This window comes from Sciurus carolinensis, chromosome 3 (genome assembly GCF_902686445.1).
Source record: "Sciurus carolinensis chromosome 3, mSciCar1.2, whole genome shotgun sequence".
NCBI lineage: Eukaryota > Metazoa > Chordata > Mammalia > Rodentia > Sciuridae > Sciurus > Sciurus carolinensis.
The window spans coordinates 143,318,990-143,344,600 of NC_062215.1; the positions used below are offsets into that span (position 1 = coordinate 143,318,990).

Below are 25,611 nucleotides of genomic sequence, written 5' to 3' on the forward strand. Positions count from 1 at the left end.
ATCTGATGTGAGCACTACGAGGGAGCAGAAGAGAGAAGAATTCCTGGGTTTTGACTGGATGGTAATGACATTTATTAAAATTTATTATAAGTTTTTCCATATCCAGGAAAATTAAAGTGGACATGTTCGTGTGGCAGTTGGATATAGCTGTCTGGATCATAGAGAAAAGATCTAGATTGTAGACTGGGGGACATCAGCAAAGAAATGTTTAAAGATTCAGAACAGGATGAGGTCACTGGGGAAGAGGATACAATTAGAAAAAAGAAATAATCCCAGGACTGAGTCCTCAGAAACTCCAGTATTTAGAGGAGCATAAGCCACCAAAGAAGCATAATTGTGGCCAATAAGAAAAAAAAAAATCAGTAGAAGGTGATATACTAGAAGCAAACGAAGAAGGATGTCTCTAAAAAGACAAAGTTGGCAACTGGTGAAAACTGCTAAGGCTAAGAGAAGACCAAGGGGAATTTGTGACATTTGTCAACATGGAAGTTATCAGTAGTTCTCAAAAGAATAGCACCAGTTGATCAGAGAGGATGAGAAGCACACAGAAATCAGGAGGTGAGAACCTGGAGCCAGCTTGCAGATATAATTACTTTGAGAGAAACTGCAATAAAAGGGAGAATAGATAAGGAACAGTCACTGAGGGGGTGTGGATGTTATGGCAATTGGAATTGTTTTTTGATTTAAGATGAGCAAGATTCTAGAGCATGCTGAATGTTGTTAGGGATTTTCTAGTCATGAGAGAGATGATGTTGATTCTAGAAAGAGAAGGCACAATTTAAGAAGCAAAGCCCTAGAGAAGGACAAGGAAATGGGGTCTGGATTCTCAGAGGGTGCAGATATTGGCAGGCTTAAGAATTTAGTGATGCTGAAAGCTCTCTTCTGAAAGTTTTTTATTTTTGCAGTTAAGGATGAGGTGAGATAGGGTAGAGGGAAGGGAAAAGCAGGATATGAGAGTGGGAAGGCAAATTCCTCAGGGGAATAGTAGTAGGATTGCTTTGTGTTGCAGACTCTTTTGTGAAAATCAATACAAAGTAAAAACACTTGGCACAGTAATGTGATTATCAAACACTGTAACTGCATATTAACTTGTCAGTTTCTCCCACTAAAGTTTAAGCTGGTTGAGGAACTAGATCCTAATGTTTCCTTGTTGATATCTCTAGTACCTAATGAAGTGAACCAGTGAATTCATAACTCAATGATGAATAAGAGGAGTTGACTTTGACACATTAGTTGAGGCAGTATATATTAACAGTTATTTAGAAATAGATACCATTCATTTAAAGACATCACCAATTGGGTAAAATTTAGGAATCCATAGCATTTTTATAAACACTTGTTTAAAATAGTTTAGAACCCTCTCCACCGAATTTGAAATAAAACATCAGAGTAATCACAAAGTTGAAAAGCAATTGATAAGGAAAATAAAAGATTTCCTCACAACCAATTGGTCAATCATAAAACAAATGTCCCTATTAGTGATAAGTTTTGGAATTCTGTACATAACAGGAAAAATGACATATTTTAGCACTTTGCAAAAGTATGCTCTTTGAGGAATCAGGAAGAACCTTCTTCTGTTCAAAGTGGTATCATCCTGATACCCCAAGGTCAAAATAAGGTTATGACTGTTTATCACATATATTGTTAATTTGATGATTTTTTTAACTTATTAGAAGTAATTTCTAACTTACATAATTCTGAAAAAACACAGGGACATATACTCTTTTTTTTTTTTTCCAGATTGACCTATTGCTAGGTAAATGTGCCCCATTTACTTTATCATATAGCCTCTCCCATAAACTTTTTCCCAACCATTTTGAGGCTAAGTTTCCTACACGATGTTTACTTTTTTAATAGCTGAGGAAGGTAAGCAAGAAGTTATAATTCTGTTCAGTGCCCAGGTAAGAGCAAACTCATTCTCTTACTTTACTTACCATCTTCAGGACCATGTTTGTAGTCTTTGTCTTCCATCACTTCATAGTCAAACCCTAGGAGATCAATGGGAATAGTGTATTTTCTGGCGTAGTTCTGCTGGGCTCCAGTCAGAAAGGCTTGGGTGAAGAAGAAGCCGGAAAGCCAGAAGACTGGAGGAGGGCCAACCTCATACCATTGCTGTGGTGGATCAAAACACAAGTGTCCTCATAATAGAGTCTTCGAATTTTGAAAACAATATTGCTTGATAAAATGTGCCCCCAAACACTTTTGTTATCTTTAGCCAAACTAGTAAATGAACTCTGAAGAATGACAAGCCAAAAATAAGTAGCATATTCAGCATTTGTTCTGACTTTCAACTTCATCTCTCTCACACCAGCTTAGGAATTACAATGTGTGAGAATGCAGATATAAATGTCTGTTTTACACAAGCCCAAAGTTCTTTCAGAAAATCTTCATACCATAGTGAACATCTAATATGCATTGTTGCACAAAGTATGTTAATTAGTTGAACAGAAGAGATTCATAGTCTGGTCATGTGGTTTATTCTTTAAAAATATTTTTACTCTATTAGAGTAAAATTAGTCACTAGTACCCAGTAGAATATTCTTGTGGAAGTTTTTCCTTCTATTTCATTAAAATATGATGAAATCTGACATATGGAAACACAATATTGCATAAGGAACTCCTGAAACAAGCAGGGAGTAAGATTTTAAGGTCTTTAGAAATATCAAGACTCATTATTAATATCATAGATTTTAATAGTGAACTGGTTGAATAATGACTTTAAAGAGTATATAGTATATTATAGGAGACAGTCTGAAAAAATAAACTGGAAAAGCTTTTTCCTATAAGAGCCCAAAGTACAGCCTCATCTTTCAAGAACAATCTTAATTCCTTAGTGCCCAACTCATACAACAGAGGCCCAGTACTACAAAAAAGGGAATTAAGTCAATTTGTCCCTCAAGAAATCTCCTCACAGTTTTTGATGCCTCATATACAATATCTAGGAAATTAACTGATATTTCATGGATATAACTATTAATAAGAGCACAGTTAAGCACCAATATTGCCAGTAATTAGGACATAGGCTTCTTCCCATTCAACATTTCCAAAACAATTAGCCATTGAGGTCATTGTGTCTTGTGCTAAACCAACTATGCGGTGATTTCATGACCAAAAATGTTGTCAGGAAATTAAGAAATCAAACTCCTCACTAGTAACTTGTCTGGCTTTATAAGATCCTCTATTATCTTTATAAGATCTTCTTAGCATCTATTTTAACGCTAAGTATTTAAAGGGAAAATCAATATGCCAGATGTTTTTCTCCTTTCAAATGCCATTAACTTCATTGAACATGAATACCTACTCCAAAGGCAGAACTTCCACTTCCAGTACTAGTATTGTTACTGTTCAATGTAACAAGTACATACATTATATAAAATGTTATTAAATAGTGGCCATTTGTGTCTGGCCCTCACAGGAAACTACAGAATACTCATGTGTTGGGCATTCTGATGAAGAAAATAAAGTCAGAAGAAACATAACAATGTGTGTTAATTTGGATGAACTCACCTGCAAGAATTTTAGTCTTGCAAGGAAGTCATTCACATAGCTGCCAAGTGGTTTAAGGCTTGGGTAGGATTTACCCATCCACATTCCTGGAATTTTGACATTCAAAATGCTTCTAACCACTTCTTCAAGATCTGTAGACATCACTACCAGCCCCTGAAACACATTTAACCTTGCTAACACGACAGAATAGATTATGAACAGTCTTCTTTTAAATACCTTCTTTACAATCATGCTAACAGAGTAAAGATACTTGCTTTGCTTACATGTAGGCATGAAGTCTTTGAACTAGTCCTTAGAAAAATATTAAGTTTTATTCTAACCAAAATTAATTGGAAAATCACAGTCTAACTTTGACTTAATTTATTTCTCTAATATGGACTAATAATATATTTCCATTCTGTCTTCTTAGATGGACAGTGATGAGTATTAAATTAGGAAAATTACATGAAACGGTTTGAAAAGTTAAAATATCTGGAATTCCATTGTGAAGTCTATCTGACCTTGTTGCATTTTGAATCACTGATGCACAGATATTGAAACTTTGAGTTTCCTGAAAATCCCTGCCTATTTGATCTTGCAATTGAGCCAGTTATGATTATCATTTCTGTTTTTCCTATAGTGAAAATATTATTTCAGCTAACATATGCAGAAGATTTTCCAGTAAATGTGATGGACTAAACACACATATTTCATTTGTCTTCTTCTCAAAATTCTACTGCAACAATATTCAAGAAATTTATTTTTTTAAAGGCATAAGCCCACAAGTACAGAAAGGACACAAGGAAAGGGATAATGACAACATAATTTTGGGAGCTACAAAACATGTGGACTGCTGATAGTTGACTCAGTAGTCACAAAAAGCACCTGATGCTGAACTGGAAGAAAGGAAAGCTAAGAATCACTTAGATATACACTGAGGAATCCTCCAAAGTCTTGGGAATTAATAGCCCCAGGTAACGCTGACCAAGAGGAAATGAGGAAGGATTTTGAAACCTGATTTATAAAACAAATCCCTAGGTCTTCTTCCCCCTAACTGCACATCCCTGACCTTGAATGTAACCTGGAAAGGAAAATGCAGAAATTCCTGGAGTGGGGGATACCAAGTCCAGTTGAGGTCAGAGAGTTATCATACAGAAATCAAGGGTATTAAGTGAATGCATGGGTAGTAAATGCTGAGATTCCTATGGTCTCTATACCTTTTCAGCCCCCAAAATGCTAGAAGCCAATCTTTATCTTCCAGGAAAGAAACAGGAAGAACCAGGTCAAGGAGAAACATATAATGACATATAATGATGCTGAGTGTTTCTTTGCCGAAGAGCTCACCCAGATTACTCTACAGTGAAGACCACAGTCAGCAATCAGCAGTGTTCTTATAGTGGCCCCTCAACATGATAGTATAGTGCCCCCCCCCTTTTTTTTAAGCTTTTAATTTTTTTACAGACTGCATTTTGATTCATTGTACACAAATGGGGCACATCATTTCATTTCTATGGTTGTACACAATGTAGATTCATACCATTCATGTAATCATACATGTACATAGGGTAATGATGTCTGTCTCATGCCCCTCTCCCTCTCATTTCCTTCTACATATTCTAAAGTTTCCCATTCTTATTTAAAAGTAGACAACTCAGATTCATTAGACATCAGAAGAAGGTTACCAACATGAAGGTGTTTTTCAATTAAGCATTCAATTTTTATAAACAGAGGACTACAGATTTTCTGTTTCTTGTGTAATTTGTGTAGCATGCTTTCTCAAGAATTTGTACATTCATTTACATTCTTTAATTTACTGGCATACATTTTCATGGTACTATTTCAGACCTCTTAGGCTACAGTGTCTATTATAATGAGCTTTCTTCTATTAAGTATTCCTTTTCTGAAATTCTTGGGATCAGAATTATTTTGGATGCTTTCAGATCTTGGAATACTTGAAAATATATCATATATCTTACATATGATATACAGGGAATAGGACCTAAGTCTAAACAAAATTCATTTATGTTTCATATCTGATACACATAGACTGAAGGTAATTTTACACAATATTTTTGGAGCACCTGCATTCTGACTGTCAGGTCAGATGTGGAGTTCTCTACTTGTGAGGTTATGTTGGCAGTGGTTTAAAAGTTTTGAATTTTGGAACGTTTCAGATTTTGGTTGCTTAACTTGTGTGGACATTAGTTTTCTGTTACTTCTTTTTCTGGGTCATGTCTAATTAGTTTTTTAAGATAATGACTGGTTTTTTTTGCCTATCTCTATTATATGTCTGTCTGCTATTTTATTAGTTTCTGCTTTTATTTCATTAAGTGTTTTGTTTTTCTAACATATATATTTGAAGATGCATTCCCCAATTTTAATATGTTGCTAGATTGCTTGTTATGATTTAATATAAATTATTTTTAATTTTTCATTCAATTTTTTCTTTAAACAGTAGGTTTTTATCTTCCTGAATTTCCAAATATATGGGAATTTCACAATTTTGTTGTTCATTTCTAAGTTAGTTCCACTATAATCAGAGAATATACTCTGATCATCTCAAATTTTTTATTAAGACATGTTTAATGGTTTTTAATATGATCAATAATTATAAAAATTATATGTGAATTTGAAAAAGGAAAGTACATTACATTCTTTCTGGAGTCAGTGTTCTATATATACCAATTAGGTCAGTTTTTGAATTAAGTGGTCCAATACTTCTATACACCTTGATTCCTCCCTTCTTTTCCCTTTCTCTGCCTCTTTCTCCTTCTTGATTTTAAGATTTTAAATTTTATTCCTCCTGATAATGAACTTATAAGATATACATTTTCTTATCTCGAATCTCTACCAGAAAAAATATATAGCTATAAATAGCATCATTGGAACAACTGACAAAACTGGAATTTTGATTGCTGATTAGATAAAATATTTTATTAAGGTTAATGTTCTTGAGTTTGATAAGTATATTGTAGTGTCATAAAATAATACCCTTGTTCTCAGGAAGTATGCCTTGAATTATCAAGAGATAAAGGAGTACAATATAAACAGCATTATTCTTAAAAAATTTAGGAAAAAATTTTATATAGATATGTGTGTGTATATAACACATAAAGAGGGAGAATGGTAAAGCAGAAATGGTAAATTCAGGAGAATATAATTTTACTGATCATATGTACATTTTTAAAAAATCACAAATTGAGTAAAAAAGTAAAGCTACACACTTTTATTTTTTGTTTATTGATATGTCTTGCCATCTTTCCTCATCAGCAATTATAAATCTGCTGTGTTCTTTTTAGTGATGGGCTTTCCATTGTCTGTATTAACATAACCACTGAATAAATATTTAGATTTTAGTCATCTGCTGTTTTCTATTATAAATGCAGTGCTGACCATCTCTCTACCCATATACATACCTATAAGAAGAAAATCAAAAGTGGTTCATATAATTTGGGTGAATGGATGGGAGAATTTGATGCCTCAAAGTAAACTAGGCTCATCTGTACAACCAAAATATATGAGATAATTTATAAATTTTTTTCTAAACATAATAAATATATCATAGACTGTAAAATTTATCTCCAGGTTTCACTTCCCTCTTAAACTCTAAAGCACGTATCTAATAGTAATGACATCTCTCCCTTAAGTCTATGAGGCATTTCAAAATTAATCTGACCAAAAAATAATTCTTGACTTTCTCCCTCAAACCTGTTCCTTCCCCAAGCCTTCTACTTCCTTCTGCCAAACCAGAAGTGATCCTTGATCCTCTCTTGTCCACTCCTCCCACATTAGCTTTCAGCCACCCTAGTAGACTCCTAAGGCATAATAGCATAAGCAACCACATCTCTCTCCCTCTAATGTAACTACCAGAGGCCAGCTCAGCAGGACTACTTCAACTGTGTAAGGAGCCTCTGTCTGTGCTCCTCCTGGTCCTCCACAAGATTTCTACAGGGGTCACAGTGACCTTTTGAAAATGTAAAATAGGTCATTTAACTTCATTGCTTCAAACCGTTTGAAGCCTTCCTTTTACCATTGTATTTTAAAATAAAATTCAAGATCCTAAGCATGGCTGACAATGTCATCATGATCTGGTTGTGCTGTCTACCTCATGCTCACTTGCTCTAGTCACAGGGGTCATCTTTCTGATCCTCCTGGATCATGCCACAGTTGTTCTCTTGATTTTACTCTATCTAAAATGCTTTCCCCTCAGAAGTCCCCTGGCTTCCCTTTTAAAGTCATTTTGGCCTGTCCAAGGGTCAGCTCCTCAGAAGGGTCTGACCCTGTCTGACTGACAGAGCTTCTCAGTCATCATTCTCTAGTCCCTTACCCTGTTTTATTTATTTTTTCCACGGAACTTATCACTTACCAAGATTATAAATGTATTTGCTTATTTTTGGTTTGTTTCTCTCGTTAAAATGGAAACTCACAAGGTCAGAAGCTTTTGTTTTTCTTTTCATTCCTTAACATTTTGTGTCTCTTTAGCATGTACCTTATCCAGTGCGCTATTGCGACGTAGCACACTCTATACTTACCTGTTTTAACGGTTGCTCCCAGAATTCTGTTAAGGTCCTCAAAAATCGAGAATTGTTTTTTTAATCCACAGAATCAAGAACAGTGCTTGCACAGTACTTATGTCTAATAAATATTTGCTAAATAGATTAATGCTATGTGTAGCTCAATGATTTTGTGTGTGTGTTTCATCTTACCTTGATTGCTTTTTGAATATTAATGCATGATTCTCTTATGGTCTTCAGCAACTTATTGAACCGACCCATCTCTTGGACAAGTACAGTGTTCATGCTTTGAGTGTAAGTTGTCGGGTATCTCCTCATTGCTGAATCAACATCAAAGTTGTTTGGAAGTTTACCCAATATGTCACCAGCAACCTCATTTACTACTTCATCTGATGATTTTGCACCAGCACCTGCTGAACGAGACTATGAAGAATCCAAATGATAACTCAAAAATCCTCATAAAGTTCTAAGAATAATTGCAAAGGAAAAATCCTAAGGTAAATCTTCATAAGCATGAATACTGTTCTGCTATTTTATCCATGAGCATTCATATGAGATTTATTAAAGCAATGATAACAGTCAGGAGGAGAAATTCCTTAGAGAATACAATTGTAAGAGAGGAAGAAGAGTAATATGTGATGTGTTCAGAGGCGAAAGAGAATCTGGAGAAAGCAAATAAGATATAGGTTTTGCTGCCTGGGTGAAGGGGGCGAATCAGATGCTGCAGATAGAGAGAGAAAAGCATTTAAGTTGCTGGAGTGACGGTGAGGAGAGAATCTGATCTGCTTTGAAAAAGCTTGCTGCAAAATATATTTGCTAATAACTCTGGGGCCTACTGGTCACCAAAGTAGAAATACAGTTTTCTCCTTGAACCTGCAGGGCAAAGAAAATAAGCTCATCTTCTCTAAACAGTTGGAAGAGTTATAGATAAAAGACAGACTTTAGTGATTCACATTGGAAGCAAGGAAGGAGAATTTCAACCCAATTTTTGTTTTTTATGTTTACAGTGACACTGTGTAAATGAATCTATATTTTCTGGAAAACCTCTTTAAATTCTCAGAATAAATGAATGTATGTGCATGTGTGTGTGCCTGTGTGCACTGAAGGAGAATAGCACTATTAGAAAATACATATTTTTTCCAGTCCAAGGAAATTGTATTTAGTCTTTTTTTAATTCAGATTTTATATTTCCTGGTTTTTATGCTATAAATATTATTTTTACTTAAGTTTCTACCTACCCATCACATACCACCACCGTAAGATCCTATTAAGTCATACTATAAATAATTGTTGGTAAGTTTTAATTATGTGATAGTAAAAAAAAGATATTTCCATATAATACCTTATTTAATACCAAGGTCCTTGGTTTACAACTAAATATATAAAACAAATCATAAAGAACAAAAAAGATGATGAACATTTGACCAAAACTAGTGAAATGTCTATTTCTACTGCATTTCAAAAATCAAATGCTGATTTCTATTTGCAGTTTGACATACATGTTCTATAAAATCATTAAAAATATTCCTATTTTCTAATAAGAACTGTGCCTCCATAAAAAGAAAACACACAAAACTCAGGTCTATTGCCCATCAAAAAATGCAATAAAAATACTTCAGTAACATAGACACTTCCCATATGTATTTCTCACACACCAAAACTATATAACTGGGGTGGGTGGCAGGTTTTTGAAGGTAATATCCAACTGATAATAAGAATGAAGAGCAATTGTGTGCTATTTATCCGTAATTGTTTATCTTAGCTTTTTCTCTTTTACTACCTATCCTTAGAGTTTTCACAATTGCCATTTGGAATATTCTAAGGGTTACTTTATTAAATAAAGATAAGTGAAATTTATTTTTAAGGAGACATCACAGAGTTTAACACTTTTAGAGATCCTGCACCCTATTAGTTTTCTAATATTCTAAGTCCAAACAATTTTCCTACTCAAAATGGAGGACAGCAGTCAAGCATATGAAAAAGATCTCTGCAAAAAGTCATAATTCTGATACTTCCCTCTTTTATTCTTTCTAATATCTTTTATTTAAATACAATACAAAAAGTCTTATCACCATTAACTTGATCTCCAAGCTATGCAGTTCTGGTCTCTCTGCCTCTGAACCATGATTCACTGAACTACTGCTTACCCATTAGTATAACTGTACTTTCAATCCAAGTTTGAGGATATTAAAAGAGGTTGTTGAAACACATACGGAGAAGATACCCTTGTGAATTTAAACTTATTCGTTTGGTTCTGAGTCATTTTCTGTTGGAATGAGCCTACTGTTTTATGTGTTCTATAATGTGACACACCCCATCAAGTTTAAATAAAGCCAAAAGACACTTTAAGTAAATGTCCTGTTGCCAGACTATTATGTACTACATGCAGCTAATGTTCCTAAAGATTTACTTATTCCTGTTTGTTCACATACTTTTATGGCCACCCAGGCAACAATGACTTTAATGCCATCAACGTGTAAAATGGACATAAAAAGTCTTTGTCCTTTTTGCCTTGTTAGAAAATGTCACTATAGATTTGATTAGAAATAGGAGTTTTGTGGACTTTTCTGTCAATAAGAACACATTACAGTACTGTCCTAATTCTTACATTTTTCAGCATCTTCGGCTTTCTGCCATTGAGTCATGTACCATTTCTAGAATCTAGAAGGGGACCTATAGGGTAGCAGTTCAGAGCACAGTTTCTAGAGCCTAACTAGTGGCAGCCAGGCCACTTGGCTTTGTGTCCTGTCTCAAAACTGTACCAGCTGACATTAGGAAAACTACTGAATCTTTGTGTGCCTCAGTTTTCTAGTTGTAAAATGGGAAGAATAATAGCTCCTGCCTCATAGGATTGTCATAAGTATTAAGATGCTCTAAAGAAAGTGCTTACAACCATGCTAGCACACAATAAGTACTAGATAAACATTAACTTTTCATTTTTATCAAGATTCCATAAAAACTATTAAATGAGTTAGAATTCAGTTAGTAGTATCATTTGCTTGATGGACACCTATCCTTAATTATTAAAATTTCATTCAATCACTATGGGAACTCTTGTCATTTGGATTAATTTCCTTTCAAAAATTAAAAAAACTGAGCACATTTAAAGGGAGAATAATAAAAGGGAAGATCTCTTAACAGTCAAGCAAGATTAACAAACGGTTAGCAAATGGTTTTATTCAAACATACTGACTGATGCCCACAACATGCTAAATTCTGGTACCTTTGAAGATTACTCTCCTAGCTGTGAAGCATTTATGCTCTCACCAGTAGGGCTGCATGTCTGCCAAGAATCAGCTGCATATTTCTTCTAACCCTTTTTATTTTGTACTTACCAATTATATGCTTTAAATATTATATAACCTGATAAAACATTTTCTGTAGGTGAAATGTTAATGTATGTATGTATGTAGATATATATGTATGTGGCACTGGGGATCTATCCCAGAACTTTATACCTGCTAGGCAAGTGCTCTACCACTGAGTCACATTCCCAGAGCTTCTGGAAGATTTAATAAAGGTAAGTCACTAAAAATAGTTGCTTTGAATTCCTAAGAGACTGGAAAATAAAACAGGCTAAATTCTAGATAGCTTTTGCCTTCAAACTGCTTCCCAAATATCTTTGAAATTCTTTTTTCCAACTTAAAGAAGTTTTTTTTAAAAACAAACATAAAAAATGTAGTTGGACAAGCCTTTTGTAAGAAAGAAATTGAAATGATGAGAAGCAGAATACTATTCACAGAATGGATCTTGGTTCTAAAAAAGATGAAAAAAAAAATTGCATGTTCACGTACTCTATGTTTAAGGTATGCTGTGTTTTTTCTTGTCCTTTAAATGCCCCTCCACTCTGACAGAATTATGTCAGGAACCTCTTCCATATTGGCACATGAGGCTCAGAGAGCATCCCTCACAGGCTCAGCAAGTCAACTCCTTCACACACACGTACCTGTGTAAGAAGAATGTTATCGAAAAGCAGTTGAGTTTCTGACTGATCTTTAGTGATATCTGCATTGGCATTCATTCCAAAGATTTCTGGTGCTGGGGTCAGTGGCAGAGTCTTTGTGTATTCGATGTAGCTTTTATGCTGCAAAAATAAGTTACAAGAAGTTGGGAGTTTAGAAATCAATCGCATTGCAGAACTTCACAATTAAGAGCGATAGTTTTTTGACACTCAAGATATTGAGTTGGATGAAGGTGAGACTGGATACTGAAGACTTTCAGTATCCATCTCATAGGTTCATCCAACTCAACATGGGCCCAAGTTTAAAAAACAATATGAACATGTTATGAGAAAAAAAGGAAATATCCCATTGAACTGGAATGGGTTTTTAAACAATGGAAGGAGAAATCTGGTAACTTCATTTAGAAATTTCTTCCAGAGAATTTCATGTCACATTTTGTTGTGACTCTTCTTAACTTATCAAAATAATTTTTTCTAGTTTACTCTGATTATTTTGTTTAATCTTATTGTGGGAAATCCACCCAACTGAGAAAAGTAAAAATTATTTGAAATTTTATTGTCCCAAGATTATTACTATTAACATTATACATCTTTTTACATTTGTGCACACACATTTTATTCACGTGGACTTCTATTGAAATTTTATGCCTTCCTTGTTATAAATATAATCATATACAAACATACACAGAGCAAAGGAGGTTTGGTCATTAATGGTTTTATGACATGGACCCTGTTACATTCATCTTACTTCATTTTTGGACTTCTTTCACATTTGACAATTCATCATTGGTTATCTTATTACCCTAACTCCTCAAGTTGACTTAGTCCATCCGATCAGTGATGTGGCTCTGGGACTGATTTTCCCCTTCATCCATAGTGACATCTGCCCTTAGCTAACATTAATCCCAGGGGATGATAGGGTTAGGGTTGGAGAGTTACAGTATGGTCTGTATGTGGCCATGTATTTAACTTTTGACATATGCCCTTTGACTACTGGGGTTCAAATGAGAAGCAAGCTTATTATCCTGGAAGTCCCTTGGTATCTATTGTGTGATAATATTTAGGCAAGAAACCATAGCCTTGTGCCTCAGTGGTTCTGTCACTCCCTGACATATCCACCTGGGTCAACCTTAATGAATCTGCTTTCTCATTTATAAAAGGGATAATAGTACCAATGTTAATTTGATGCTCTAGTGAGATGATTACTTCTAAGGACTTCTGATATAAATATTAGTAATTACTGTTAATAATATTCTGTAACCCCTCTCATGTGTATATTCATTTTAATTGGGGATAAGGTCTTTTTACCCAAAGAACTGAATTCAAGATGATAGAATTTCAGGCCACTGAAGAAGTTTTCCTTGGGTGAGGAATGTTTCTGAGACTCCTCACATTACAGCAAAAACTAATTCCATGTGTGCTCTGTCCCCATGTAACTGAAGAAAGCACACACAAGTGTTAGCAAAAATAAAATAAAGGAAAAATCATAACTTAAAAAAAAAAAGCACAGCTCCCATAGGAATTTCATGTCCTATTGAAGCCAAAATTGTAGGTGACCAGGTCAAATATGTGTGGATATGGAGGCCAGTTTGCATCTGGGAATTTGGAGACCGCCCCTGGGAGATTGGAATGTCAATGTCTCCAGAGCCCTTTGATCACCAAGGTTACCTGCCTATGCTACCCCTCCCAAAAGGCTGCAGAGGAGAGTTGTTAATTAATGCCCCCTGGGCTGCTACCTGCCTGGATCACTCCATTTGGCCTTTCCCCCTGCCCATCTGCTTCCCACCTTTTGGTCATCCCACCAGCTTCTCCTGGGCCTAGTCACCAGGCAGGAAGGAGGGAGATAAGCGGGGGAGGGGGAAGGGGCAGGAGAACAAAGGAAACCTTTAGTCTATAAAAGGGGCAGAGCGCTCTGACTTCTTGGGATACCAGAATACCAGCCCTTCTACCTCCCCAGGGAAGTCTGTGTTACTACCTTTAATAAAACCTGCTCTATAGGCTTGCCTTGGCGTGAGTCTCTAATGTTCAAACTTCAACATTCGAGGAAGCAGAACTCGTCACCAAAAACCGGTGGTATCACTATGGCTTTTAGATTTCTTGAAGGGCATACTTACATCACCAGGAGGAGGGACAAAATAGATGCCACTTGAGTCGAATTTATATTCTGCATTTTCAACTAATTCTGTACAGAAAAATTTATTCAGAATAGTGCGCAGGGTGCGCCGGTCCCAGTCGTCGGTCACCCTGCCTCCGTAGTTGCATTCGCCTGTCATATACCGCAGGGCGTCATAAGGCAGTTCCTGAAATCGAGAGCTTCAGTCGCCAACCAGTCAAGAGGTATGATTTCCCTTTATATGAGTTCCTACTAATTGTTGCGGTTTTCCCCAGGATCTTTCTTTCCTTTTGTGTTATTTCATTTCCATTCAGTCAATGCTGAGACTAGTACTCCTATTTGCTTGTGAACTCATTTTCTCTTCAACTAAATCATTTGAGTGCCTACTATGTGGTAGTCACAGATGAGACCACAACGCCATTCTTAAAAACCTTGCCTTGCTGAGCGACATGCAAAACAAAGCCAATATAATTCAGAGATAATCAGTACAGAATTTCTTCAAACCCTTTTTACATCCATATATTTTGACAGTTGGAATCACACTCTATGTTCAATTTTACTTTTTTTCAACCAAATCTCATGAGATTTCCTATAGTATTTCATCAAAAATTCTTTAAAAATACTTTGAAATGACCATTTCTATTCCAAGGAAAGGAGCTTATAAAAGCAATCTGCAATGTTACTAAATTGCTTTTCTGAAAGGTTTAGCAATTGTAGCCTCCAGTTTAAAAGTTTCTGCTAATTAAGTACTTCAAGTTGTATTTTTAAAAATACTAGTGATGATGTTTCATGTTTAATAGTATTTGTTCCTCTGTGCACTAGCTTCTTACATTTTTTCAATTAAAGTTTTAACAGTTTTTATTTGTATAAACTCTTACAAACTGGTATTTATCAAATTTGTGGAAACTGATTTTCTATTTTTTGTTTTTGCTCTTCATTTTATCCTCTAGTATATGAATTCTAAAATATTTTTCAAACACAATGGTATTGATTTTTCACATTGCAATTTCTTTTATCCTGAGCATGAATAGCTTACACACGAACGAGCAGTAGAGAGAATTCTATTTCTCACTGCTTCCAACAGAGTATTACCATTTGGGGAAAAATTGATAAAGTATAAAACTATTTTTATTTGTTAATATTATTTTTGATATTGACATTTTAAAGTGTTTATTTGCCATTTGTATTTTTTTTTACAGTTGAGATTTTATTCTTAATTTTGATGCAACAAATAACATTATGCTAACAAACAAAAACTTAGATGAAATTGAGCATTTTATAGAAAAATAAGCATGAATAGCAGAGTAACCAATATACAGTGAATATTATGAAAATGGACTTAAAATATTTTTGGAATAATAAATAAGCCAAAAATAATAAAGAAATTGGGCTGGCATTCACAACTGCCCTCCACCACACTCCCAACACACACCCCACTCCCCAGTATATGTAAATGCTTTACAAATGAGTTCTAATAAAACCTCAGAGTAACTTCTCCATTGTTTTACATATTTTTCTCACCTGAATGTTATTTTTTTCTTTTTATTAAAAGCTCCTTATAGTCTGCCAGATAAATTTCAGGTGTTTTCTCCCATTTTTATTTGTCTTTTATTTATTTTTATTTGCCTTTTATTTTATGGTGTTTAGTTGTCTATGGTATTTTACTAGAGTAATATTTAAAATATTTTAACTAATATATAGCACTTTTTCTTGAGAATTTTTTTCATTACCTTTGTATACCCTTTTCCCCTCTTATAGTTAGCTATCTGTTAAAATTTAAAGTTTATAGATCCAACATTCCAGGGACCCCACTTTCAGGACTGATTCTTTAATAGGAAGAAGAACACTAGGGAAGAGCAGGTAGTAGTGATCTGAGAGGAGAAACTTACTGAATTAGGGTTGTAAATTATGGGAGTTGTTAATTTGGTAGACTGGAACCTAAGGCAGAGAACATGAGACTGTGCCAGGGAGCAACACCTTGAGGAGAAACACAATAGAGCATAACTCCAGAGTACTTTTATTCTTCAGCTATAGGTATGAGAGGAGTTTGACCAGATGCAAACACTGTGTGGACTTGCCTGGTTGACAGGCTCCATCTCATAAAAATAAGAAAACTCATATGCAAATTAACTAAATAATAAGTGAGGTGGAGCAACACATGGCCCAGCTAGCTCCCAAGAGGACTTTGTGATGCAGGCGCAGCTGAGATCAGGAGGAGGAGAATTGAATTTAAGGATAAAAGGGTTAAACTTGGCCGACACACTCCTGAGAGTTTGTAGGGAAAATGATGCCTGTTGTTTCAGCAGTTTGGTTACAAACAGTACCAATGAAATGGGGGAGTGTTTTTCTCCCAGAGGCATAGTTAATAGGATGGAGTCCCCAAGTAGTAGCTTGCTGCTTGAATTGCTTTCTTGTTCTGTGGTAACAGAGTTGGACCCGTGGGCAGGAGAGAGCATAGATGCAACAGAACTCCAAGTCAACAACTAGAATTCAAGGTTATGTATGAAGTAGTTTGTTTAAAAGCAACAAACACAAAAAAGCAAGCTGAAAATTGAAATATTGTTTTTGAGGGAAAAGATCGTATAAATGTTGTGTTTATGTATATGTGTATATGCGTATTTATATATGCACAGGAAATGTCTGGATACATATGTCTAAGGTATGACGCTGACTGCCTTGGAGATGAAATTAGGATGAGAGTGAAGGGTAAAGGGCGAACTTTTCATGAACACATACATGCAAACACACACGACCTGACCAAAACAAGAAAAACAAAGCAATTGCCCACCTGCCAAGTGGAAAATATATATCCACCTGTATTTTCTTCTTTTATATTTTAATTTTTCTAATTTCTTAATCAATTAGGAATTACACAGTATAAAAGTTCTAACTTTAGCAAATAACCAATTATTCTAATATTATTTATTGAAATTTTTCCATTTCCTATTTATTATAAATGCTATTATTATTGTTCTAAATTTCAACATATAGTAGTTTTGCCATTTTTATTGTGAGAGCGTGAAGACCTTTTCACTCACTAAGATTCACTTATTAAACAGTCACTTATAGAGCACTACACACTAGACACTAAGTGTTCTAGGCACTAAGGATGCATGAATAAACAAATTAAAGCTCATAACCTAGTGGCTCATGATTTGGCAGAATATACTCTACTTCTTAGCAAAAGTTTGTAGTTTCCAGTAACCCAGGTGTATCACCAACTCTGTTAAGGCTGCCAGAGCCTAGACACATATGTTTCTGTGCACTATACTACAGTATCTTAGAAACAGCATCACAGAGATGATGGGTAAGTAGACCATGAAAGATAAAAAGATTTGGAATCACCTCCTACTCTTGTAGGTATTCATATCTGATAATCAAGAGTCTCAACAAAGGATGATCAAAGTGATTGTCAATCCTAGTAGCATGTAAAAATGTGCCAGTTGGAGGTAAACTTCACTCCTTTGTCTGAACTAATTGTTTAAGAAAGAGTTGCAAAAGTAGATCAAGATGGAGCACAGGAAAGGGCAAATCAGATTGAGAGAAATATGAATGCCAAAGCTCAGAGATGTGAAAGAACACATCACACATGGAGAAGACAAAGTAGACTATAGTAAAGTAATGTAGGGCATGGGATAGAGGCAGGCAGAGGGAGTGTGAGAGGCAAGATGTGGTAGAGACAGGATAAAAAATAATTAAGCATCAGTTTTCTAGCTTGAGGGTTGATGCAGGGGGAGAGTAGAACATGGAGAAAGGCAACCCTTGATAACTGTTCATGGAAACAGATTTCCTTGCTCTGCTTCTTTTACCTGGATTTTCACTTACTAACCTGCTACACATCTATGAATTCCTGACACTATTCCTCATCTGGATTAATGAATATTAATCAAAACTATTCACACCAGTTCTCCCTCTCCCTTCACCATTTAATATCTAAGTCATTTAAGTCATTTCAGTCCTTTCCCTTATGTATCCAAAGGTATCTCTACCATGTTCGCCCTCCCAGCTTAAATGCTTTATAGTTTACATTCATAACATCTCCTGCCTGGATTATCATGATGGTCTCCTGTATTGTTTCTCTATGTCTCATTAGGTAACTTAAAACAAGAAAATTTACTGTTTCATAGGTCTGAAGGACAGAAGTCCAAGATCAAGGACCACACTCCCTACACTGCCTCCAAGAGAATCTTTCCTTGCCTTTCTGGTTTTTGGTAGCTCCAGGTGCTTCTCACCTTGTGGTAGTCAAACCAAACTGCTTTCATTTTCTCAATACTGTCCTTCCTCTGTGTGTGTCCAAATTTCTCTTTTCTTATGATAATGGCAGTCATACTGAATACCATTTATGTATGATGTTAGTTGTAAACTTTTTATAGATATTCTCTTGAGGAAATTCTCCTCTATTTCTAGATTATGGAGAGTATTTTTTATTATGAATGACTATTTGGTTTTGTCAAATGCTTTTTCTGCATGTACATCTATTGATATGGTCATGTGATTTTTCTTCAATCTATTGATGTGATGGTAACATTAATTATTTTTGAATGTTGAACCAGTCTTGCACACCTGCATACAAATGACTCTTCACTACTGACTATATTTTAAATTAGAATATATTCTCCAGGTATTCAGAACAAATTGCTAATTAGAAGAGCTTTTTATTCCTTATATTTTTGTATTATAATTATTTTAGTTCAAATATTTCCTCAGACTCTGTATCACTGAATTGTTTGCCTCTATTGTAGAGAGCTCTAAGATGGCGGTTGGCATTGGGCCGAGAGGTGGCGCTTGATTAGTGTTGACATGGCGTGATCTCTCATGACCTTTTGCCTAATTGGTTGAAGTTTCTTCTGCGCTAGTGATCAACAGATGTTCCTCATTCTTTCTTGATTGGTACCATGGTGCGTGCTCCAATTGTGCTACTTAATCCTAAGCTGATTGGCTGCTTTAGTGTATATAAGATATTCTCTTCACCTCAGAGAACACAGCTCTAGATCGCAGAATGAAGGATGCAGTAAGCGGGAGGCACCACTAAGAAGTACCTCTGACAGCATGCACCTCTAGCACGCACCTTTAGGATACAGGATGTAGGACGCACCTCTAAGAAGAAGCAGCAGGACTCTAAGAAATAGCTCCTCTGAAAGCATAGCCTCTCTGACAATAGTAGCCTCTCTGAAAGCGTAGCAAGTCTCTCTTCCTCTAAAACTTCCTCTAAAAGCAAGCAAGTCTCTCTTCCTCTATAAACTAGCAAACAAGCAAGCAAGCAAGAAAGCAGCCCACTAAAGAAAGATAATAGAAGTAGTTCATTCCCAGTCCACCTCCAATTCCTTCCTGCGGAATTGTTGCTGCGGGCAGCAACAGCTCTATCATTATTATTATTATTATTATTATTATTATTATTACCCTTTTTTGGCCAATGTTACTACAAGAAATAAATATATCAAATTAATGATTCATTTGAACATTTTGCCCAGTTTACATGCTGTAAAATTGAAGCCGCCTCAATTTATTGCATTTGTCCAGTGAAACACAGAAACTCAGATAAAAGGTTTTTTACATGTTTAGATGTCATTTGAGCTCTCAATATTTATTTTCTGAGATCCTCCTTTGCTTTTATAGAAACAGAATTTGATGCCTTTAAAAGGCTTGAAAACCTTTTACAAAATAAACCAAATTCATGAAAAGTTTCAAAAACGTAGGTTTTTTGATACTCCATTGATTAAATGAATTAAAGATTTCCAACTAAATTTGAACAAAATTCTAAGATATAGAAGACCAACTTTCTTTTTTTAATTTATTTTTTTATCTTTACAGACTGCATTTTGATTCATTGTACACAAAATGGGGTACATCGTTTTGTTTCTATGGTTGTGCATGATGTAGATTCACATCATTCATGTATCATACATGTACATAGGATATTAATGTCTGTCTCAGTCCACTATCTTTTCTAGAAGACCAACTTTAAAAAAAAAAAAGCTTCATTATCCTTATAGGCACTTCAGTTGACTTACCAAACAGTTCTTCAAACACATAAACATTAGAAATCCAAATGTAAACAGGTAGCAAAGACTACCACCATGTCATGTGAGGAGCAGGGTAAGGGAGAGGAAGAGAGACAGTGAATCAGAATTGTAGAGAATGAAATGTGGTCGATATGATATTAGGCTTTTTGGTTTTTTTCCAGAATCTATACTTCAGGTTAATACCAACTACTAAAATAGTTTGCTTTCTTGACAAATGGTCCAAACCCCGGGATAAAGATATAGTGCCATTTCTCTAAAAATAAAGCCATGTTCTAGAAAACAAGAAAATTGGTCTCTTTTTGTTTTTGGCCCCCTCCCTCCTCATTTTTGAGGCTGGTAGATTTATGGTCTCCTCAAGTCTTTTCAAAATAAATACAATTACTTTCCAATCTCTATAGGTGTTTAAGTGTCAAAATAAATAATAAAATATAGGTTCCTAGAGATAAAGTGACATTCTGACCACCTACTAGAGTAGTTAAATATCCTGTTATAATAAAGTACTATTTAATAAGCTATTGGGAACTACCCTGCTATTTATTTTATAGGAGTAGAATTAATCAAAGTTCCCTGCTTACTGTACAGACACAGTGTGATAAATAATGTGTGGTTTTTATGATACCTCATACTGGTTCAGGAACATGTGGAGCTGCTGTACACTGATTCTGAGATCAGTCTCATTGAACTCATAAGGAATATTCCACCCCAGGGGTCCAAATTTCCGTCTCTCTTGTACCAAAGCATGAAAGAAACAGAGGCCATAAAGCAATTTCTTGAATTCTTCCTGTAATGAGAAGAAATTGTGCCACATCATTATTTTTTCTCCTAACATTGCATTTTACTTACCATATTTTAAAATGAAAGTAATTAAATTCCTTTGCTTACAAATAGCATAGAAATATATTCATCCCAAAGCATAACTAAAACAGAATTGTGTTTCTACTGACTCCTCAGGCAAAAAACATGCCCATTTGTATTGTATTTAGCATACATAGCTAAATACACACAATTTTCAATTGTGTTTCTACTGACTCCTCAGGCAAAAAACATGCCCATTTGTATTGTATTTAGCATACATAGCTAAATACACCCAATTTACACTCATCTAATTGAATGTTGCCTTAAAGGATTTTGGAGGTGCCAACTGAAGCATCACAAGGCAAGAATGTATAATCCCAGACTACCACAGAGAAATTTCAAAGAAAATAATTTGAACCAATTAAACAGCTCTAAAACCCACAAGGAGAATATCAAATGGTCAAAACAGAGCTTGAGAAAGGATCTGTGAAGAGATTTCCTCAGTCATACTAACTTCTGTGCTGGAAATCCACTTCTCCCACCACCAAGGAATAAGGGTGGGTGAGGTCTACCTTCCAAGTTGAAGTTGCTGAGAAGGAATTACTGGGTCACTCAGAGAATTAATACTTATTCCCTGCAGCTTGGGCAGGTGGAAAAGTGCAAAAGTCATGATTGAAAAAGGAGAGCAATCTATGGCTGCAGGGCAGAGGGCTAGAGAGGGAAATCACCACATGATTGTGGGCCACGCTGATGGGACCCCCAAGGAGCAGATGGGTAGTGTGGGCTAGGTATGGAAGTCATTGATCATTTTGAAGATGCTCTGGTCAAAACAACTTCTAAATTGGGGGTAGAAGTCTACATCCCAATGTAAGAGTTGTCAGAGGGGAATGCTGTAGAACCAGAAGCCGAAGGGTCTAGAAGCTGCCATCTGAAAGCAAGGCACTGCCAAGGTGGGTGGGTCATCGTCAGGGATGGCCAGTAGTGGAGACTACTTAAAACTCACAGAAGAACCATAAGAGAGTCAAAGAGTCATCTTTAAACCCCTAAGTATTACCACCCAGTACAGGAATTTCTGCTCCTTCCCACCTCATCCCCCAAATAAACTGTGGTCAGTATCAATAATTATCAAACATAAGAGGGGTTATAAAAGTATGCCAACTCTATCCTCTTCCTGTGATGGCATGACACTCATCAACTATAGGTTCCAGGTAAAATATTAGGAATAAAATTTGAAGTAATGATTAATATACTGCATTATACTTTCTGGTTTCTGAGTCAAGACTGGCTATGCAATTTTAAATGACTATAGGATATTTTATTAATCAACAAGAACGAGAAAAGTCACAGGGATGCCCGAAGTTTTATCCAAGAGCAGAGAAAAGTTTATTCACAAAATAAATTTCAAAAGGAGAGTGAGAAACAAAAGAAAAAATAGCATAAATTTAACCAAAGAAATTGAAGTTAAACATGCTGAGCTAATTCTGAAACTATTTTAGATATGTTAGAGAATTATCAAATCTGCAAATGTGTCATTGTTGGAACCCAGATTTCTCAAGGTAGAAGAAGGAATATAGAAATATGGAAGAACCCTGGGAAGATGTATGTAAATTGGAAGTATTGGCATGAATCCATCACTTCTTAAAATACAGACATCGACATATATATATCTTATAGATATTATACAGTGGATAAATCAGTATATGCATATGTACTTGTTTGTAGGTGTATGTGTGTATATATCTGTACATGAATTTATTTCCAAATTCTCTCCAATGACAGGGTCAAGAACCAAAGACAATGCAGTAGTAATGCGCTTATCTAATCCCCAGATTGTGGTCTCTAATAGCATTTGCCATTAAAAGGAAACAGAGGACTGGGGTGTGGTTCAGTGGCAGAGTGCTTGCCTAGCATATGTGAGGCACTGGGTTTGATCCTCAGCACTGCACTAAAAAAAAATAATAAATAAAATAAAGGCATGCTGTCCATCTATAACTATAAAAATTTTAAAAAAGAAAGAAAAAAGGAAACAGAACTTTTCAGAAAAAGGGCAGGTTCTATGACTAGGACAGGATGGATACAGATGATTCTGGAACATCCTATACCAGAGAAGTAAAAGATGATGATGATGATAATAATTTTTTAAAAAGATAGGACCTGTAATAAGTAAAAAGAAACCAGTTTAAAAGAATACCCTCTGGCCAAATATGAAACAATTTGAACATCAAAAGACTTCAGTAATGAGTTATAAATCATTGGGACTAAATTCCTCAGAAATTCCCAAGTCCATATAAATAATAAACAAATGGGAGAGAGAGGATAGCTGTTGCTTATGACGGTGTGTCAAGTGTCAAATGTGCAGAGTGCTACAGCTGGAAAATAATTACTTTGCAGCCATCATAAACATAAATCAGGCAAGAACTATCGATGGATATTAAGTCTGAATAGGAGGTCAGATTTTGATGAAGAACAGAATATTTACATGATCCTAAAGATTCTTCCCACAGATGGATTATTAATTGCAAGGGGGAAAGCAGTTATTATACAGTGGATAAATCAGTCAGTACCTTGTCCAGGTGATCAAAATCAGTATCTCCAATAAGGGACAAATGGGCATCACTCATATGTTCATGCATGTGTGTACATATATGCATATACGTGCACGTACATGTACCTGTATATATGTATATATACATATATGTGTACACACATGCATGCACAGTTGGCCCTCCATATCTTCTGCTGGCTCTGTGTTCATGTATTTAATCAATCTCATATTGAAAATTGAAAATTAAAAAAAAAATTGAGTATTGTAAAGACTTTTTCCTCGTTATTATTCCCTAAACAAGATAGTAAAACAACTATTGACATAGCATTTACATTGTATTACACATTGTAAGTAATTATAGATGATTTAAAGTATACAGGAGGATTATGTAGTTTGTACATACTGTGGCATTTTATATAAGGGACTTAATCTTCTGAAGATTTTGATATCCAAGGGGGTCCTGGAACCAATTTCCCATGGATAATAAAGGACAACTGACATATAGACTAACATAGATAAAGATAGAAAACATAAATGAAGTTATAAAGCAAACAGAATAATACGTTAAGAAAAGGTGAACGTGGATAAAGGATATTGGGGTGTTCCTTATACTATTTTTATGCTTGCAACTTTTCTGTAAGTTTAAAATTATTTCCAAATAAAAAGTTAAAACAGAAAAACTGAAGTGCTGCTTTTACATTTAATGAGGTTTGGATGGGACTGCATTTCATAAGCGTCTGGACCTCTAAAATCTGTGACTACTGCTGGCAAGGCCTTTTGATCTAGAAGAAAGGGAGGGCCCAGTTACATTTTGCAAAGAATCTCCGTTCAGCCTATCAGACGCAGAAATGCCCTCACCACCTGTCTGGAGGTAACCTGCTTTCTCTGGGTCTAATCAATGCAAAAACTAGTCAGCACAGCTCTTAGAAGCTCAGGATAAGCTTTGACTTAGTTTTAAACATAGGTACTTATTTTTAGTGCTTGGGCTTATGTTTAATGAAAGTACTTCTTTATTTCGAATGTTTTCTTTTGATGTACACTTAAACCACATTCAGACATCAAGAGTGTGAGCTTTTTAATGGCAAAACTTACTAAGGTTCATAACCCCTCTTAAAAAGAAACTCTTCCATTTTTAATTATGGTAAAAGCACTGTGAAACAATTTTGGGTCACAGACATTCATGCAGAATTCTAATCATGAAACCAGTGGGTGTTTTCCCTACTCGCCTGGTGATGTTGAAAAAGACCCTTATGAGTCCCATCAATCAAGGAGGAAAATCATTTTGGCTCTCATTATAGTTATATGGAGGAAATATTTTTATGTTTTAATTTAGAGATATGGCTCCAAATAGCAAAGGGCTCAGTTAATATCCTGAAACAAGATTCCCCAACCTTGCAGATTTGTACTGGGAATGGCTTACAGCTGACTTTCTAAATAGAAAGCTACATTATTAATGACACCCCATAAGATCTCAACTGAGCAGGAATGAGACTGGTGGTAAAATTAAAATAAAATATTAATAAAATTGACTTCAGCACAGTCAATAATCAGTAATCAAAACCAACTGCACTGGAGTACAGGAGGCCTATTTAATTTGTAGTTTTACTCAGCACACACATCCCTGATCACCAGGGGCCACTTGAATTGCTTTACAGGCCGAGGTAACAAGACTTAGCCATTACTAACAGGCTTTCTGCAGCTGCCAAAGAACTCGGGGTCAGAGATTGGGTCCATGAGGTATGATCGAATGATATTAGCCCGTAAACCTTTCGGAGCTTCATTGGTCATCTTCACTCCATTCTGCAGTACTGACACAGGGAAAGTTGGAGATGGGTAACTTGTCAACCAAATTCGGAAATCAGGATGGGTTGTTTCTGGGCTTAACTCCTATAAGAAAATAAATCAGATATAAAAGATTAGATAAAATCCAAAGAAGAATCTCAAGATTATCTGTGTAAGGGATGGGCTGGGAGGAGGAGGAAATACTTCTATAAAATAAGAAATGTAATTGTCATGATTTTCAGCAAAAGTCTCAAAATCTGTTGCTGCCTCTAAACCAGTATACTTCACTGCAGAAACCCAGAGCGTTGGCATTCTCTTTAAGAAAACTCAGAGAAATACAAAGTTTAAAAAGGTGCCATGTAGTTCAGAGTTGGCAAAAATAAAGACTATGA

The 25,611-nt window shown here is 35.4% G+C and overlaps 1 protein-coding gene across 1 annotated transcript in view; it reads right to left on the reverse strand.

Annotated features, from left to right (window-relative positions):
- Positions 1 to 25,611, reverse strand: part of Dnah7 (dynein axonemal heavy chain 7) — a 347,577-nt gene that overhangs the window by 9,811 nt on the left and 312,155 nt on the right. The window contains 7 exon segments of the mRNA XM_047547136.1: positions 1,935 to 2,112; positions 3,508 to 3,660; positions 8,193 to 8,423; positions 11,947 to 12,084; positions 14,076 to 14,261; positions 20,717 to 20,878; positions 25,124 to 25,324. Coding sequence (XP_047403092.1) covers positions 1,935 to 2,112; positions 3,508 to 3,660; positions 8,193 to 8,423; positions 11,947 to 12,084; positions 14,076 to 14,261; positions 20,717 to 20,878; positions 25,124 to 25,324 — 1,249 coding nt within the window.